Raw genomic sequence first — 17,208 nt, forward strand, 5'->3', positions numbered from 1 at the left:
AAGCACTGGTCAGGAAAGGGGAAGACAGAGAGCTGAAGAAGAGAGAGAAAGGTGGGGGAAGTGTGTATAACATGAGAGGAATAGGAGTGCAAGGAAAGGGAAACAGTGGGACAGAAATAGCAGCTGGTGAGATGGAGAGTGTGTGTCACTGTATCTATGAGTGAAAAGGAAAGATAGTTTGATTTTGTGCATGTGTGTGTCTTAGTGAGAGGGAGGGAGTGTGTTTGTGTGTCCACTACTGCACATTTAAGGTTGGATGGAATCCCACACACACCTGACAACAATTCACCTCAGAATAGGATAAATAAAGTGGGAGAAATGTGTCTCCTTTTCATGCTGTTTTTCATTCAACACCTACGTATACTGTACTGGCATCACAATACAGCAGATATATTGTCCACTGGTTTCAATTTCTATTGTGTTTAACAAAATTAATTTAACTATTTTAACATAGCGTTGTAAAAATGATAGTTACTCACTCATTCTTTGTTCTTAGTATGACGAAAACGCCTAAAAAAAGTAAAAACATATACACACAAACAGGGGCGGCAGGTAGCCTAGTGGTTAGTGTTGGTTCAGTAACCAAAAGGGTGCTGGATCGAATCCCCGAGCTGACAAGGTAAAAATCTGTCGTTCTACTCCTGAACAAGGCAGTTAACCCCCTGTTCGCCGGTAGGCTGTCATTGTAAATAAGAATTAGTTCTTAACTGACTTGCCTAGTTAAATAAAGTTTAAATATGTGTTATTTTAATTGTCAGGTGGAGTTGTGAAGTTGTCTGTCTGTTGTTTGTACTATTGACTTCAAAAAGTACAGGTAAAAACATTAAATGCTAAAAAGCAAGGCGTGTGTATAGCATAACATTGTGTCCCTTCCAGGTTTCAATACCATTGTAAACTCAGCAAAAAAAGAAACGTCCCTTTTTCAGGACTCTGTCTTTCAAAGATAATTCCTAAAAATCCCAAAACTTCACAGATCTTCATTGTAAAGGGTTTAAACACTGTTTCCCATGCTTGTTCAATGAACCATAAACAATTAATGAACATGCACCTGTGGAACGGTCGTTAAGACATTAACAGCTTACAGACGGTAGGCTATTAAGGTCACAGATATGAAAACCTAGGACACTAAAAAGGCCTTTCTACTGACTCTGAAAAACACCATAAGAAAGATGCCCAGGGTCCCTGCTCATCTGCGTGAAAGTGCCTTAGGCATGCTGCAAGGAGGCATGACGACTGCAGATGTGGCCAGGGCAATAAATTGCCATGTCCGTACTGTGAGACGCCTAAGACAGCACTACAGGGAGACAGGACGGACAGCTGATCGTCCTCGCAGTGGCAGACCTCGTGTAACAACACCGGCACAGGATCGGTACATCCAAACATCACACTTACTGGACAGGTACAGGGTGGCAACAACAACTGCCCGAATTACACCAGGAACGCACAATCCCTCCGTCAGTGCTCAGTCTGTCCACAATAGGCTGAGAGAGGCTGGACTGAGGGCATGTAGGCCTGTTGTAAGGCAGGTCCTCAGCAGACATCACCGGCAACAACGTTGCCTATGGGCACAAACCCACCGTCGCTGGAACAGCCTGGACTGGCAAAAAGTGCTCTTCACTGACGAGGCGTGGTTTTGTCTCACCAGGGGTGATGGTCGGATTCGCGTTTATCGTCGAAGGAATGAGCGATTCACCAAGGCCTGTACTCTGGAGCGGGATTGATTTGGAGATGGAGGGTCCGTCATGGTCTGGGGCGGTGTGCCACAGCATCATGCGACTGAGCTTGTTGTCATTGCAGGCAATCTCAACGCTGTGCGTTATAGGGAAGACATCCTCCTCCCTCATGTGGTACCTTTCCTGCAGGCTCATCCTGACATGACCCTCCAGCATGACAATGCCACCAGCCATACTGCTCGTTCTGTGAGTGATTTCCTGCAAGACAGGATTGTCAGTGTTCTGCCATGGCCAGCGAAGAGCCCGGATCTCAATCACATTGAGCACGTCTAGCACCTGTTGGATCGGAGGGTGAGGGCTAGGGCCATTCCCCCCCAGAAATGCCCGGGAACTTGCAGGTGGCTTGGTTGAAGAGTGGGGTAACATCTTACGGCAAGAACTGGCAAATCTGGTGCAGTCCATGAGGAGGAGATGCACTGCAGTACTTAATGCAGCTGGTGGCCACACCAGATACTGACTGTTACATTTGATTTTGACCCCCCCTTTGTTCAGGGACACATTATTCCATTTCTGTTAGTCACGTCTGTGGAATTTGTTCAGTTTATGTCTCAGTTGTTGAATCTTGTTATGTTCATACAAATATTTACACATGTTAAGTTTGCTGAAAATAAACGCAGTTGACAGGGAGAGGACTTTTCTTTGTTTGCTGAGTTTATGAGGCAATACAGACTTAACAATAGCCATACTCCTTGCTATGTCTACAATAATATAAATATGTTTGTTGTTTAGCAAAAGGTTGTTTAGGTATTGGATTAGGTTGTTGACAACATGTAAACTATATTTAATCTCCAAATGTTTATTGAAAACATAAATACATTTGCACAATGAGCACTTTTCCTCACTCAAATACATTGTTACAATTGTTGCTTAGATAGCTAGCGAATGTTTAGCCATATTAGCATTGACATGAAATTACTCAAAACACCTCAAAACAAGACATGGCATTAAGAAGAAGATAAAACTAGCTGAAACGAGCCACCTACGATTCCCCACATGGCAGCTTCTTGTGATTGTTGCTAGCTCTCTGACCGTTCACAATCATAACAAAGCACGGCTTCCAGCCCCATCGATGCTTGCGCATAATTTTCGTGACGTTGCCATCCAACCCGTCTACAAGGTGCACGTCACGGTCAACACACTTACGTCAAACAGCTTCTCGATGTACATCTCCTCGTTGACGCGGTCTCGCAGGATGTCCTGGTTCTGCCGCACAAACGTTATGTAGGTATCAGCCAGGTCCATCCCTGGCTTCTGAGAGCAGATAGAGAGAGGAGACAGGGAGAAGAAGAGGAGGAGAGATGAAAAAAAAAACACAAGGCGGCGATAGATAGGGTTAAACATGGGGAGTGTAATAGGAAAGACACTATTTGTAAACTGGTGTGTTCGGACTTTAACACCTAAACAGAGAATGGCCATATTCATTGCCTTAAAGTGGACGTCAGCAGTGGAAACAATAACAAAGCAAACTCCCCCCACCTGTTTCGCTAAAAAGCTAAAGGGCCCGAAAAATGTAACCATTCTCAAATTATGATGAAAGGGCTAACCATCCATGATATCAAAATGATAGTTTTAACCATGTTTTGAGGCTATACAGTCATGGCCAAAAGTTTTGAAAATGACACAAATATTAATTTTCACAAAGTCTGCTGCCTTAGTTTGTATGATGGCAATTTGCATATACTCCAGAATGTTATGAAGAGTGATCAGATGAATTGCAAAGTCCCTCTTTGCCATGCAAATGAACTGAATCCCCCAAAAACATTTCCACTGCATTTCAGCCCTGCCACAAAAGGACCAGCTGACAGCATGTCAGTGATTCTCTCATTAACACAGGTGTGGGTGTTGACGAGGACAAGGCTGGAGATCACTCTGTCATGCTGATTGAGTTCGAATAACAGACTGGAAGCTTCAAAAGGAGGGTGGTGCTTGGAATCATTGTTCTTCCTCTGTCAAACATGGTTACCTGCAAGGAAACACATGCAGTCATCATTGCTTTGCACAAAAAGGGCTTCACAGACAAGGATATTGCTGCCAGTAAGATTACACCTAAATCAACCATTTAACAGATCATCAGGAACTTCAAGGAGAGCGGTTCAATTGTTGTGAAGAAGGCTTCAGGGCGCCCAAGAAAGTCCAGCAAGCGCCAGGACCGTCTCCTAAAGTTGATTCAGCTGTGGGATCAGGGCCCCACCAGTACAGAGCTTGCTCAGGAATGGCGAGTGTGAGTGCATCTGCACGCACAGTGAGGCAAAGACTTTTGGAGGATGGCCTGGTGTCAAGAAGGGCAGCAAAGGAGCCACTTCTCTCCAGGAAAAACATTAGGGACAGACTGATATTCTGCAAAAGGTACAGGGATTGGACTGCTGAGGACTGGGGGTAAAGTCATTTTCTCTGATGAATCCCCTTTCCGATTGTTTGGGGTTTCCAGAAAAAAAGCTTGTGCAGAGAAGACAAGGTGAGCGCTACCATCAAGTCCTGTGTCATGCCAACAGTAAATAATCCTGAGACCATTCATTTGTGGGGTTGCTTCTCAGCCAAGGGAGTGGGCTCACTCACAATTTTGCCTAAGAACACAGCCATGAATAAAGAATGGTACCAACACAACCTCCAAAAGCAACTTCTCCCAACCATCCAGGAACAGTTTGGTGACGAACATTGCCTTTTCCAGCATAATGGAGCACCTTGCCATAAGGCAAAAGTGATAACTAAGTGGCTCTGGGAACAAAACATCGATATTTTGGGTCCATGGCCAGGAAATTCCGCAGACCTTAATCCCATTGAGAACCTGTGGTCAATCCTAAAGAGGCGGGTGGACAAACAAAAACACACAAATTCTGACAAACTCCAAGCATTGATTATGCAAGAATGGGATGCCCAGAAGTTAATTGACAGAATGCCAGGACGGATTGCAGAGGTCTTGAAAAAGAAGGCTCAACACTGCAAATATTGACTCTTTGCATTCATGTAATTGTCAATAAAAGCCTTTGACACTTATGAAATGCTTGTAATTATACTTCAGTATTCCATCGTAACATCTGACAAAAATACCTAAAGGCACTGAAGCAGCGAACTTTGTGGAAATGAATATTTGTGTCATTCTCAAAACTTTTGGCCACGACTGTACTGTGTTTGTTGACATTTACTTTGTTTACAAACATTGGAGTAAAACAATATAAAACAATAAACAATAAAACTATAAAACTTATATTTTGAATAAAGCTCATGATAAAGCTCATGATGCATTTATACGTTATACTCTTCAAGAATCAATGGGTACATATCATTAGTAAGGTCAAAAATTGATGTAGCTATGGTAGATTATCCCTTTAAAAAGTCATATTTCCGTTGAAACTCAGTGTCCATGTTTTCCAACTGCCGCATTCTAACAAATCCCCTTCTCTTCAAGAGATGTGTAAGAGGTATGACTCTGCACACTTGCTGTCAGAATAACAAGCGGTGGAGCTGTTACCAACTAAAAATTTAGTGAATGTCAAAGCAATCGTGGCGCCAGAGGAGAGAGGCCAGAGGCAGAAAAAAGGGTTAACCCTCTTCCATTCACACTCTCTATGTCAGTTGGAGATTTACACTGTAATGCTATTGTAATTGCTTTGACATCTTTCACACCCGCTTCTCAGGGCCTTAGATAGCCCCCCGGGGCCTGCTGTCCTACTACAGTGCTGAACACGACACGCCAACTCCCCTGTGGAAAAGGAGCTTCTGTATGTGCAAAAAATAAATAAATAAATAAATAAATAAAAAAACCTGAGCATAGAAAACCCCTTTGACTGATGTTCTTCCACGGAGATGGAAGAGAAGACTTTGATTACCAACTGTAATTGTGGCAACCGAAGCGGAAGGTGGGTAACTGACCCAGTGGGGTAACTAGCCTCTGTGTGTGTGGCATTACCTTCGGTTGAGGTAGTTATTAGAGCTGGGAGCAAGTCAACAGGGGCCAACTGTACCCATTCAGCTTTCCAGTGACAGAGGTGATTCTGATGTGACAGGGATGACCCTGACTCACTGTCATGTGATTACTCTAAAAATAACAGCTTTCACACTTGGCGTAGTCACCCACTGTCTAGGTCACAGACAGGATTTGTTAGAACTTTGTAAGATGTAATTGTAATTCAATTCATGACCCTACACTGATAAATGATAAGTAGAGTAAAATAATCACATATTATTTAAAATTTTAGCAGACGCTCTTATCCAGAGTGACTTACAGTAGTGAGTACATACAGTTTCCATACTTTTTCCAATTGGTCCCCAGTGGGTATAGAACACACAACTCTGGCGTTGCAAGCGCCATGCTCTAGCGACTGGGCCACACGATGTATGTGACCCAACATCGATAAAAACTTCAATCAAACCCTGTACAAATACAACTACATTCAACCCAGCAAAGCATCATACTATCCTGTATATTTCAAAGAAAGAGGTTGTTCATTCATTGTCACATAACTGTGGTCCATTGTTTTTGGTTTAAATAGTTTTTATTTCCTGAAAAATAAATGCTCCCTTAAAAAGGATTGAACCGACCACAAATGTGTTTGCAGCTACCATCATTTATGTGATTTTGCCGCTTAGTTGGATAAAGAAGACGCTGGAGGGGAAAACCTGAAGCACACAATAGTAGATGGTGCTGAGGACTCACCTCTGCTCATGCATCCAAATAGATATTTGTTGCTTGACTGAATGGCGTATTTTCAGTTGCCTAGCAGCAAAACAGCCATCCTAAAATGTGTTAAAAATAAATACTGATTGACTCTCAAATCCATAAACTCATATTCCCCTCAACATATCCCTACATTTCCTCTATAAAACACATTTCCCTCAAATAAAACAATGAGACAATGAGTAGAGCTTCTTCATAGATCACATTTTCCTTTGTGATCCATGCTGTTCCTACATTAATAGGGCATCCAATACAGTGTAGAAATATGTTTCTCACAAAGAAATGTATTTCATACTGTAAAAATGATGTAACACAAAGTGACTGTATTTAATCAAAGGTTACATTCAGTTCACAGTAATTCATATGGACCTTTGATGAGCTGTACTTCAGTGTCACAGGGGTTAAAGTACAATAAGGGTGAGGAGGGTGAGATGCGAGGGCAAGGGGGGGTTGGGCATGATGATGATTGACAGGGCTGTCAAAAAACTGTAATCCAGTGGGTGGAGATGTTAAATCCGCCACTTCCTGCGCTGCAGTGAGTGACAGTATGAATTGGACAGGTGTGGGGCTGTGTGTGTGTGTGTGTGTGTATCAGGATTATTGGGAGTATCACTGTCCCCCCACTGCCCCACCTCACACCCCCAAGGCAGGGACCTCTCTATTCCTCTCTTTCTATCCCCCTTTCCATCTCTTTTAGTAACTCTCTCCTTCTCTCCCTCTGTGACAAGGTGACAAAGCAGTGTGACAGGGAAGCATGGTAGAGATACAGACAGAGGCCAGGTTCCAACACTGCTACAGTCCAGATTGGGGCCTCGCACAAAATACAAACCGGTCGCCCTCTGTCAAGCTCTGCCCTCTTTCAAAGAACAAACTTTAGTTCTGTACTTGACTTGTAGGCACAACACACACACACACACACACACACACACACACACACACACACACACACACACACACACACACACACACACACACACACACACACACACACACACACACACACACACACACACACACATACACACATACACACACACACGCTGTTCCAGACCATCAACAATCCAGTGTGAAATGGAATCATGTCAAAGGGAAGGATTAAGAGAAAAGTGTGTGTGGTGGAGATAGATAGAGGGTGTGGGAGTGCAGAAGAGGGTGAAGGAGGAGAGGAAATGTGGAGCCAGGCCAAGTGGTGGCTGAATGAGAGGTGTACAGTTAGGGTGAGGCAGCCCGGTTAACCTGATGGGGATAAACGCTGGGAGCTGTGGAGACAAAAGAGAGAGAGAGGGGACAAAAATGTGTTGCTGTTAATTATACACTGCCAGTTCGGTTTCCTACCCTGGATCGGTTTCCCCCAGGTGCAGTTGGGTGTGTGTGTGTGTGCACGCGAGCGTGTGCGTGAACCAGTAGGGTGCACTGCCAACACGGGGCCCTTGAACAGCAGTCTTCACAAAAAAAGGAAGGGAGGGACCGAAAAGAGTTTCCTGCTAAAGGCCCCAGCGACACAACCCTCCTCTTCTCTTTAGCCCACCTGTAACCAGGGGCGTAAGCAGCTTTCGGTTCCCTCCACACAAAAGCACAAGGTGGAGGTCACATTCTAATTTCAGGTGAAGGGAGGAGGAGGAGAGGAGATTTGACAGGCTCAGAGCTCTGGGAAAAAGTGCCAATAGGACACGTGGGATTTGCTGAGTCAAGGACAGGCGGGAGGGGGAGGACTGAAGAGAACCACACAAAGGTTTGGCAAAAGGCCTTTGCGAGGCTCTGGCTTGGCTGTCTTTATCAAACGTTTACAGGCTACTCATGGATTCTGAAAAGAGTGTGCTTGGTTATCATAGAGTGAAACCACCTCTTGCTTTGGGTTAAGAGTAAGATTTGTGGACCGAAACAGAACTAAACCCAGCCCACGATGGTGAATGGACGGAATCTTGAACAGGGCAAAGCTTTTGATAGCTTAAGAACAAGAGTATGTCACAATTAACCTTCTACTGCAGCAGGCTAAATCAGGGTCACACAGAGTGTTTTTCTTGGTAGTCTTAAATAAATCTACTTTAACAAAAGTATACACCTCACACACATGGAATGTTATTCATATTTTTCATAATTTTGTAATTAATAAACATTATTTATAAACTCTGACGGAAATCCGGTGTTTCTATGTCAAACGATTTTGTTATATTTCAGTCTTCTGTTATCTTTTTTTTAAAAGCCATAGCAGGACGGGCTCATTGTAATGGCTGGAATGGAATTAATGCAACGGTATCAAACACAGCAAACATATGGAAACTACATGTTTGACTCTGTTCCATTTATTCCATTCCATCCATTACAATGAGCCTGTCCTCCTATAGCTCCTCCCACCAGCCTCCCCTGCATTCCACCCATGAGGCCACTAGGTCATTTGACTGCAGGAAAGGGCTACGTGTCTAAACTGACCAAGTAATGACACCCTGGCCCAAATTTGAACAACCTACCTCAACATTCTACTTTAGCTTTACAATCCCTGACCACTGGAGAGTAGGCGTAATGTGCATGTCCTTCAGTATGTGTTGTTGCGTCTCTCTTTTGGTAATTGGAGGCCTTCCTCATCGCTGTTTGTCATTTTTCTGTCTGCTGATATAGAGCTCCTGCTCCCTGCCATGGCGCTGTCACTCATTAGTGTTGCTGTGGCGAGTAGTGACCGCCCATGACCGACACCTTGGCGAATCGCTCCAAAAAGTTTTCATTAGACAACTGTGGCAATAATTAGCCCCGCACGCCGCCTCAACCTTGAACGCTCTGACACACAACGGTGGTACGAGGTGAAACGTTAAAAATGATGACAAATCTTGAACAATATGATCCCCCTCAATGTCAGCTTTCGTTTCCGAGCGATGTTTCTTTTAGACAGAAATAAATTGTGCAAACATGTTCATATGAGAAAGTAAGACATCTTTAGAAATGAAGGATAAATAATACTCACTGGCACATCCACATACTTGGCAGCCGCTTTCACCTTCGAGGCAAAGGAAAGACACAAAAATGTTCAACTGAGCAGATTTGGTTGCAACAAATAAAGCGTTGCTTTTGTTAGCGCCGAATGCACTGAAAGCGCTGCTACTTACCGTGAAAGAGAAGATCGAAGAAAATAACGTCCCTTCGTCATATCTGGAGAGCTTGGAGAGAACGGCGTCTAGAGGTCCAGCAAACTCCAGGGGAGAAGACAATCAGACATGTTAGTTTGGAGAGAACGGCGTCTAGAGGTCCAGCAAACTCCAGGGGAGAAGACAATCAGACATGTTAGTTTGCCATTTGTAAAGGAATATGGGGTATGAGTGCACAGCCTGAATGACTTTCTCCTGTTCAAATGATCTATGTGTTCCTGTCATTGTTTAATTAGAACATATTCTATCATATTTTGCATAGAATATGAAAATAAAAAGCAGGTGTAATAAAACTGGGTAAGGTTAGGATCAAGTTGCTGTAGAACGGAGAAGGAATGATAATGTGATTCTTAGCAAAATGGACATTTGATTTGAGGTGGGCTGACATATACTGCATCTATAGGGAGGATGTTGTCATTGAGCCTGTGGAGGATGTGCAGTAACATACTGTACCTTTGAGACCAGGGAGAAAATCATGTCTTTAAACGTGTCATCGATCAGGTCGTCGATTTTCGAATGGTACTGTTGCTGAGAAGATGGTAAGTAAACAAACAAACAAGCATTTTAAAAATCTATGAGGGAGATAAGGTGAAAATGATTCCTTCATCCTGTCACGCACGCACAAACACACAAGGCACGCATGGACGACCACACTCTTTCCCCTTCTCTCTACCCCACCTCCCCACCCCAAACATTCAGCAGAGAAAATCTTCCCATGTAGTGCCGCTGAGTTAAGCAGCTAATAGGGCCATTATGTGGCTGAATGGCATTCCCGCTCTCGTTGGAAGGCAAAGGAATTCGAAGGATACTTTTTGTGCTTCCCCACAATTAGAGCAGCCTTGTGTTTCTCTAAAGCACCGGTCCAGCTGCGGGGACCAAAGACTCTCACTAGATTCAATTAATCCGCCATTTCATGTCTCATAACCCCCATATTCATGGCTTTTTTCCCCTCCCCAAAAAAACCAATGGCGCAGCCAGAAAGAGGTATTGATAGAAAAGAGTAAGAAAGAGAGAGATGGAGGGAGACGGTGGAGAGAAGAGGGAGGGAGAACCTCCATTTGCAGCATTGAATGGCTGGCTGCCTTCGACGTTCGCACAGCAGCCAGAGAGTTCATCTCTTAGCGACAATGCCCTTTCACGGTGCGTCTAAAGAACACCCAAATTAAAAATTTCAATCAACAAAGCCCGCAGATCAGTGACAAATTGAGGGTGCATGGAGGTCACTATCGGCAGCCCTAATTTTCTTTTCACCTTTTTCCCCATCCCACGAAATGGCAGCTTCTTTCATAAACTGAATTTCAAGCGAATCTTAAGGACTTTTTTACCTCAATTAACATTGCCGTGTTTTCTTTCTGTTTTACAGAGGGGGCCTAATTGTGAGGTCCTTCTTCACATTAGAGAATATTAAATTGTGAGGTTTTTGTCATGTGTGCATCACACCCAAAAGAACAATAATTTATTTTAAAAACATTTAACTGGTAGCAAACCACTAAGAGTCACTTCCGCCAGCTCTTTTTCTTCCAAGGCCCGACTGACATTTTCAAAATGCAAGTGCCTCATTCCAATGACAATAACAACAGCAACAACAACATAGTCAGCAACTGATCATTCCTTAGACATAACAATCCTGAGGATAAATTGGTATACAGCAACACAGTCCTAATTCGCAGAGATGCTTTTGATGAAGATATTCGATCATACGCTGGGGAATGATTAAGTGGAAAATCACAAAGGAGGACATTTTTGGTCTCGTAAAAGTTTATGACGACTCCTCCATTCAGTGGTTTGAATAGGAAGTATGATGAAGCAGGCAATGGCAGACACCATTCAATGCACAAGCATCTGAAATGCCAGGATCTCTTTTGTGTCGATGGAAAGCGAGCACTCTGGCACAGACCGCTATACCCAAAGACATTCTCTGGTGAATGTTAGGATGTAGTTCACATCGAGGTCCCTTTGAGACAAGTCAGAAGTTAGACAAATTGCTTAATGCATTTACAAGGATCAGAGGGAACTTAAATGTGTGTGTGTGTGTGTGTGTGTGTGTGGGGGAGGGGGGGGTTCTACAAAGCTACATAATTTAGCTATTTGATTATGGATTTTAGGATCGCTTTAGTTCTAAAAACATATAAACATATCAAAAAACATATACAAATATTATTTGATGAAACATTGAATTTGGCCTTACTGCTTTTAGCCCATAGAAACAGATTGATTAACCGATTTATACATGGGAAAACAGAGAGTCAAAAATAAATCAAAAGGAAGTTTGTTTTAAAGTGTTTGTCCTAAATCTGAGAGATGTAAGATTTTATGAGATTTTTTTCAGGAATTTTAATTAATTGATTCTTTACCCATATTTAACCCCTTTCTTTGCACGAAACTACTATATATACTGTACTTCCATAATTTATTAAAACTGGTCCCGGGTCCTGGTCTTCAGACAAGTCTGACATGTACATGTTCTTGAGTGTCTCACCTTTCCATAGAGGGTCATATTAGTGTGTAGCCCAAACTGTTCGGATGCTAGATGTTTTTGTAAGAAGAATGATTTTTGGGACGTCTCATGGTCTGATAAACATTGCTATAGCCTGCCTTGGGATAGCGTGGGATTTTTTTATTATGCTAATTAGATTTCCATTCATTTCCATTCACTAAGCCTAAAGCATCTAGTTTTCGCAGATTTTTGTTGTTGTTGTTTATGAAAACATTGACTCTAGAGTAACTTTCATGAATAAATACAGTTCAAGTCGGAAGTTTACATACACCTTAGCAAAATACATTAAAACTCAGTTTTTCACAATCCCTGACATTTAATCCTAGTAAAAATTCCCAGTCTTAGGTCAGTTAGGATCACCACTTTATTTTAAGAATGTGAAATGTCAGAATAATAGTAGAGAAAATGATTTATTTCAGCTTTTATTTCTTACATCACATTCCCAGTGGGTCAGAAGTTTACATACACTCAATTAGTATTTGGTAGCATTGCCTGTAAATTGTTTAACTTGGGTCAAATGTTTCAGGTAGCCTTCCACAAGCTTCCCACAATAAGTTGGGTGAATTTTGGCCCATTCCTCCTGACAGAGCTGGTGTAACTGAGTCAGGTTTGTAGGCCTCCTTGCTCGCACACGCTTTTTCAGTTCTGCCCACAAATTTTCTATCGGATCGAGGTCAGGTCTTTGTGATGGCCACTTCAATACCTTGACTTTGTTGTCCTGAAGCTATTTTGCCACAACTTTGGAAGTATGCTCGGGGTCATTGTCCATTTGGAAGACCCATTTGCAACCAAGCCTTAACTTCCTGACTGATGTCTTGAGATTTAGCTTCGATATATCCACATAATTTTCCTTCCTCATGATGCCATCTATTTTGTGAAGTGCACCAGTCCCTCCTGCAGCAAAGCAGCCCAACAACATAATACTGCCACCCCCGTGCTTCACAATTTGGATGGTGTTCTTCAGCTTGCAAGCTTCCCTTTTTTCCTCCAAACATAATGGTGTTCATTATTGCCAAACAGTTCTAATCTTGTTTCATCAGACCAGAGGACAAAAAGTACGATCTTTGTCCCCATGTGCAGTTGCAAACTGCAGTCTGGCTTTTTAATGGCGGTTTTGGAGCAGTGGCTTCTTCCTTGCTGAGCGGCCCTTCAGGTTATGTTGATATAGGACTTGTTTTACAGTGGATATAGATACTTTTGTACCTGTGTCCCCCAGCATCTTCACAAGGTCCTGTGGTCAATCATGGACTACAGGAAGAAACCCAGCCCAGTCACGGACCAGGATGTCTTGCTCCCAGGCAGACTAAATAACTTTTTTGCCCGCTTTGAGGACAATACAGTGCCACTGACACGGCCTGCAACGAAAACATGCGGTCTCTCCTTCACTGCAGCCGAAGTGAGTAAGACATTTAGACGTGTTAACCCTCGCAAGGCTGCAGGCCCAGACGGCATCCCCAGCCGCGCCCTCAGAGCATGCGCAGACCAGCTGGCCGGTGTGTTTACGGACATATTCAATCAATCCCTATACCAGTCTGCTGTTCCCACATGCTTCAAGAGGGCCACCATTGTTCCTGTTCCCAAGAAAGCTAAGGTAACTGAGCTAAACGACTACCGCCCCGTAGCACTCACATCCGTCATCATGAAGTGCTTTGAGAGACTAGTCAAGGACCATATCACCTCCACCCTACCTGACACCCTAGACCCACTCCAATTTGCTTACCGCCCAAATAGGTCCACAGACGATGCAATCTCAACCACACTGCACACTGCCCTAACCCATCTGGACAAGAGGAATACCTATGTGAGAATGCTGTTCATCGACTACAGCTCGGCATTCAACACCATAGTACCCTCCAAGCTCGTCATCAAGCTCGAGACCCTGGGTCTCGACCCCGCCCTGTGCAACTGGGTACTGGACTTCCTGACAGGCCGCCCCCAGGTGGTGAGGGTAGGCAACAACATCTCCTCCCCGCTGATCCTCAACACTGGGGCCCCACAAGGGTGCGTTCTGAGCCCTCTCCTGTACTCCCTGTTCACCCACGACTGCGTGGCCATGCACGCCTCCAACTCAATCATCAAGTTTGCAGACGACACAACAGTGGTAGGCTTGATTACCAACAACGACGAGACGGCCTACATGGAGGAGGTGAGGGCCCTCGGAGTGTGGTGTCAGGAAAATAACCTCACACTCAACGTCAACAAAACTAAGGAGATGATTGTGGACTTCAGGAAACAGCAGAGGGAACACCCCCCATCCACATCGATGGAACAGTAGTGGAGAGGGTAGCAAGTTTTAAGTTCCTCGGCATACACATCACAGACAAACTGAATTGGTCCACTCACACAGACAGCATCGTGAGGAAGGCGCAGCAGCGCCTCTTCAACCTCAGGAGGCTGAAGAAATTCGGCTTGTCACCAAAAGCACTCACAAACTTCTACAGATGCACAATCGAGAGCATCCTGGCGGGCTGTATCACCGCCTGGTATGGCAACTGCACCGCCCTCAACCGTAAGGCTCTCCAGAGGGTAGTGAGGTCTGCACAACGCATCACCGGGGGCAAACTACCTGCCCTCCAGGACACCTACACCACCCGATGCTACAGGAAGGCCATAAAGATCATCAAGGACATCAACCACCCGAGCCACTGCCTGTTCACCCCGCTGTCATCCAGAAGGCGAGGTCAGTACAGGTGCATCAAAGCTGGGACCGAGAGACTGAAAAACAGCTTCTATCTCAAGGCCATCAGACTGTTAAACAGCCACCCCTAACATTGAGTGGCTACTGCCAACACACTGTCAATGACACTGACTCTACTCCAGCCACTTTAATCATGGGAATTGATGGGAAATGATGTAAATATATCACTAGCCACTTTAAACAATGCTACCTTATATAATGTTACTTACCCTACATTATTCATCTCATATGCATACGTAGATACTGTACTCTATATCATCGACTGCATCCTTATGTAATACATGTATCACTAGCCACTTTAACTACGCCACTTGGTTTACATACTCATCTTATATGTATATACTGTACTCGATATCATCTACTGTATCTTGCCTATGCTGCTCTGTACCATCACTCATTCATATATCCTTATGTACATATTCTTTATCCCCTTACACTGTGTATAAGACAGTAGTTTTTTGGGAATTGTTAGTTAGATTACTTGTTCGTTATTACTGCATTGTCGGAACTAGAAGCACAAGCATTTCGCTACACTCGCATTAACATCTGCTAACCATGTGTATGTGACAAATAAAATTTGATTTGATTTGATTTGATTTGGTTCTGGGATTGATTTGCAATTTTTTCACGAAAGTGCGTTCATCTCTAGGAGACCAAACACATCTTCTTCCTGAGCGGTATGATGGCTGCGTGGTCCCATGGTGTTTATACTTGCGTACTATTGTTTGTACAGATGAGCGTGCTACCTTCAGGCATTTGGAAATTGCTCCCAAGGATGCACCAGACTTTTTCTGAGGTCTTGGCTGATTTCTTTAGATTTTTCCCATGATGTCAAGCAAAGAGGCACTGAGTTTGAAGGTAGGCCTTGAAATACATCCACAGGTACACCTCCAATTGACTCAAATGATGTCAATTAGCCTATCAGAAGCTTCTAAAGCATGACATCATTTTCTGGAATTTTCCAAGCTGTTTAAAGGCACAGTCAACTTAGAGTATGTAAACTACTGTCTCACTGGAATTGTGATACAGTGAATTATAAGTGAAATAATCTGTCTGTAAACAATTGTTGGAAAAATTACTTGTGTCATGCACAATGTAGATGTCCTAACCGACTTGCCAAAACTATAGTTTGTTAACAAGAAATTTGAGGAGTGGTTGAAAAATGAGTTTTAATGACTCCAATCTAAGTGTATGTAAACTTCCGACTTCAACTGTATATAACGACTTGGGGCTGTAAGTTCAGAGTCACTCGCCCCAACAGTCCGTGTGTGTAACGACTTGGGGCTGTAAGTTCAGAGTCACTCGCCCCAACAGTCCGTGTGTGTAACGACTTGGGGCTTGTTCAGAGTCACTCGCCCCAACAGTCCGTGTGTGTAACGACTTGGGGCTATTGTAAGTTCAGAATCACTCGCCCCAACAGTCCGTGTGTGTAACGACTTGGGGCTAGCTGTAAGTTCAAAGTCACTCGCCCCAACAGTCCGTGTGTGTAACGACTTGGGGCTAGCTATTGTAAGTTCAGAGTCACTCGCCCCAACAGTCCGTGTGTGTAACGACTTGGGGCTAGCTATTGTAAGTTCAGAGTCACTCGCCCCAACAGTCCGTGTGTGTAACGACTTGGGGCTAGCTATTGTAAGTTCAGAGTCACTCGCCCCAACAGTCCGTGTGTGTAACGACTTGGGGCTAGCTATTGTAAGTTCAGAGTCACTCGCCCCAACAGTCCGTGTGTGTACGACTTGGGGCTAGCTATTGTAAGTTCAGAGTCACTCGCCCCAACAGTCCGTGTGTGTAACGACTTGGGGCTAGCTATTGTAAGTTCAGAGTCACTCGCCCCAACAGTCCGTGTGTGTAACGACTTGGGGCTAGCTATTCTAAGTTCAGAGTCACTCGCCCCAACAGTCCGTGTGTGTAACGACTTGGGGCTAGCTATTGTAAGTTCAGAGTCACTCGCCCCAACAGTCCGTGTGTGTAACGACTTGGGGCTAGCTATTGTAAGTTCAGAGTCACTCGCCCCAACAGTCCGTGTGTGCTGGAGGCAAGTGAAAGCTCGGGAGAGAGAGGGAGTGTGGTGAGGGAACCTGTACCAGACAGAGGGAGACGGGCCAGGGCAGATGGTGAACAGATCGCCAAGTGGAATCCAAGAAGCCTGTGCAGCAGGCAACGGGAGTAGGTGTCACACCCACTCGGGAGAAGCTTTGATTTCTGAAGGCAGATTTCTTATAGAAAATGCCTCTGGATGGTCTTTGAACAGGGCTTCAAAGGGGGCTTCAAAGACCCCTGCCACTTGTTGGGCCCATAGACCCCTGCCACTTGTTGGGCCCATAGACCCCTGCCACTTGTTGGGCCCATAGACCCCTGCCACTTGTTGGGCCCAAAGGCCTCGCCACCTCTCACTTCACACCTCAGTGTTAATTGAAGTTGTATCTGGTCTGTTCTAGCAAGCCTGGCAGCCTTAACTCAGCATGTAGTCC

General features: G+C 44.2%; 1 protein-coding gene across 3 annotated transcripts in view; it reads right to left on the reverse strand.

Annotated features, from left to right (window-relative positions):
- The window catches only part of LOC112218214 (calcium-dependent secretion activator 2-like), a 166,210-nt gene that overhangs the window by 9,789 nt on the left and 139,213 nt on the right, over positions 1-17,208 (reverse strand). For 2 of the 3 annotated variants that reach the window (XM_042301225.1, XM_024378837.2), the window contains 4 exons: positions 9,999-10,073; positions 9,507-9,590; positions 9,365-9,397; positions 2,877-2,984 (listed from right to left, as the gene is read on the reverse strand). In XM_042301225.1, the coding sequence (XP_042157159.1) occupies positions 2,877-2,984; positions 9,365-9,397; positions 9,507-9,590; positions 9,999-10,073 (300 nt within the window). Of the gene's footprint in view, positions 1-2,876; positions 2,985-9,364; positions 9,398-9,506; positions 9,655-9,998; positions 10,074-17,208 lie in introns of those variants that run through there. The other variant, XR_006079328.1, reaches the window with a different exon arrangement.

Source organism: Oncorhynchus tshawytscha, linkage group LG19 (genome assembly GCF_018296145.1).
Source record: "Oncorhynchus tshawytscha isolate Ot180627B linkage group LG19, Otsh_v2.0, whole genome shotgun sequence".
In the NCBI taxonomy this organism is placed as follows: Eukaryota; Metazoa; Chordata; class Actinopteri; order Salmoniformes; family Salmonidae; genus Oncorhynchus; species Oncorhynchus tshawytscha.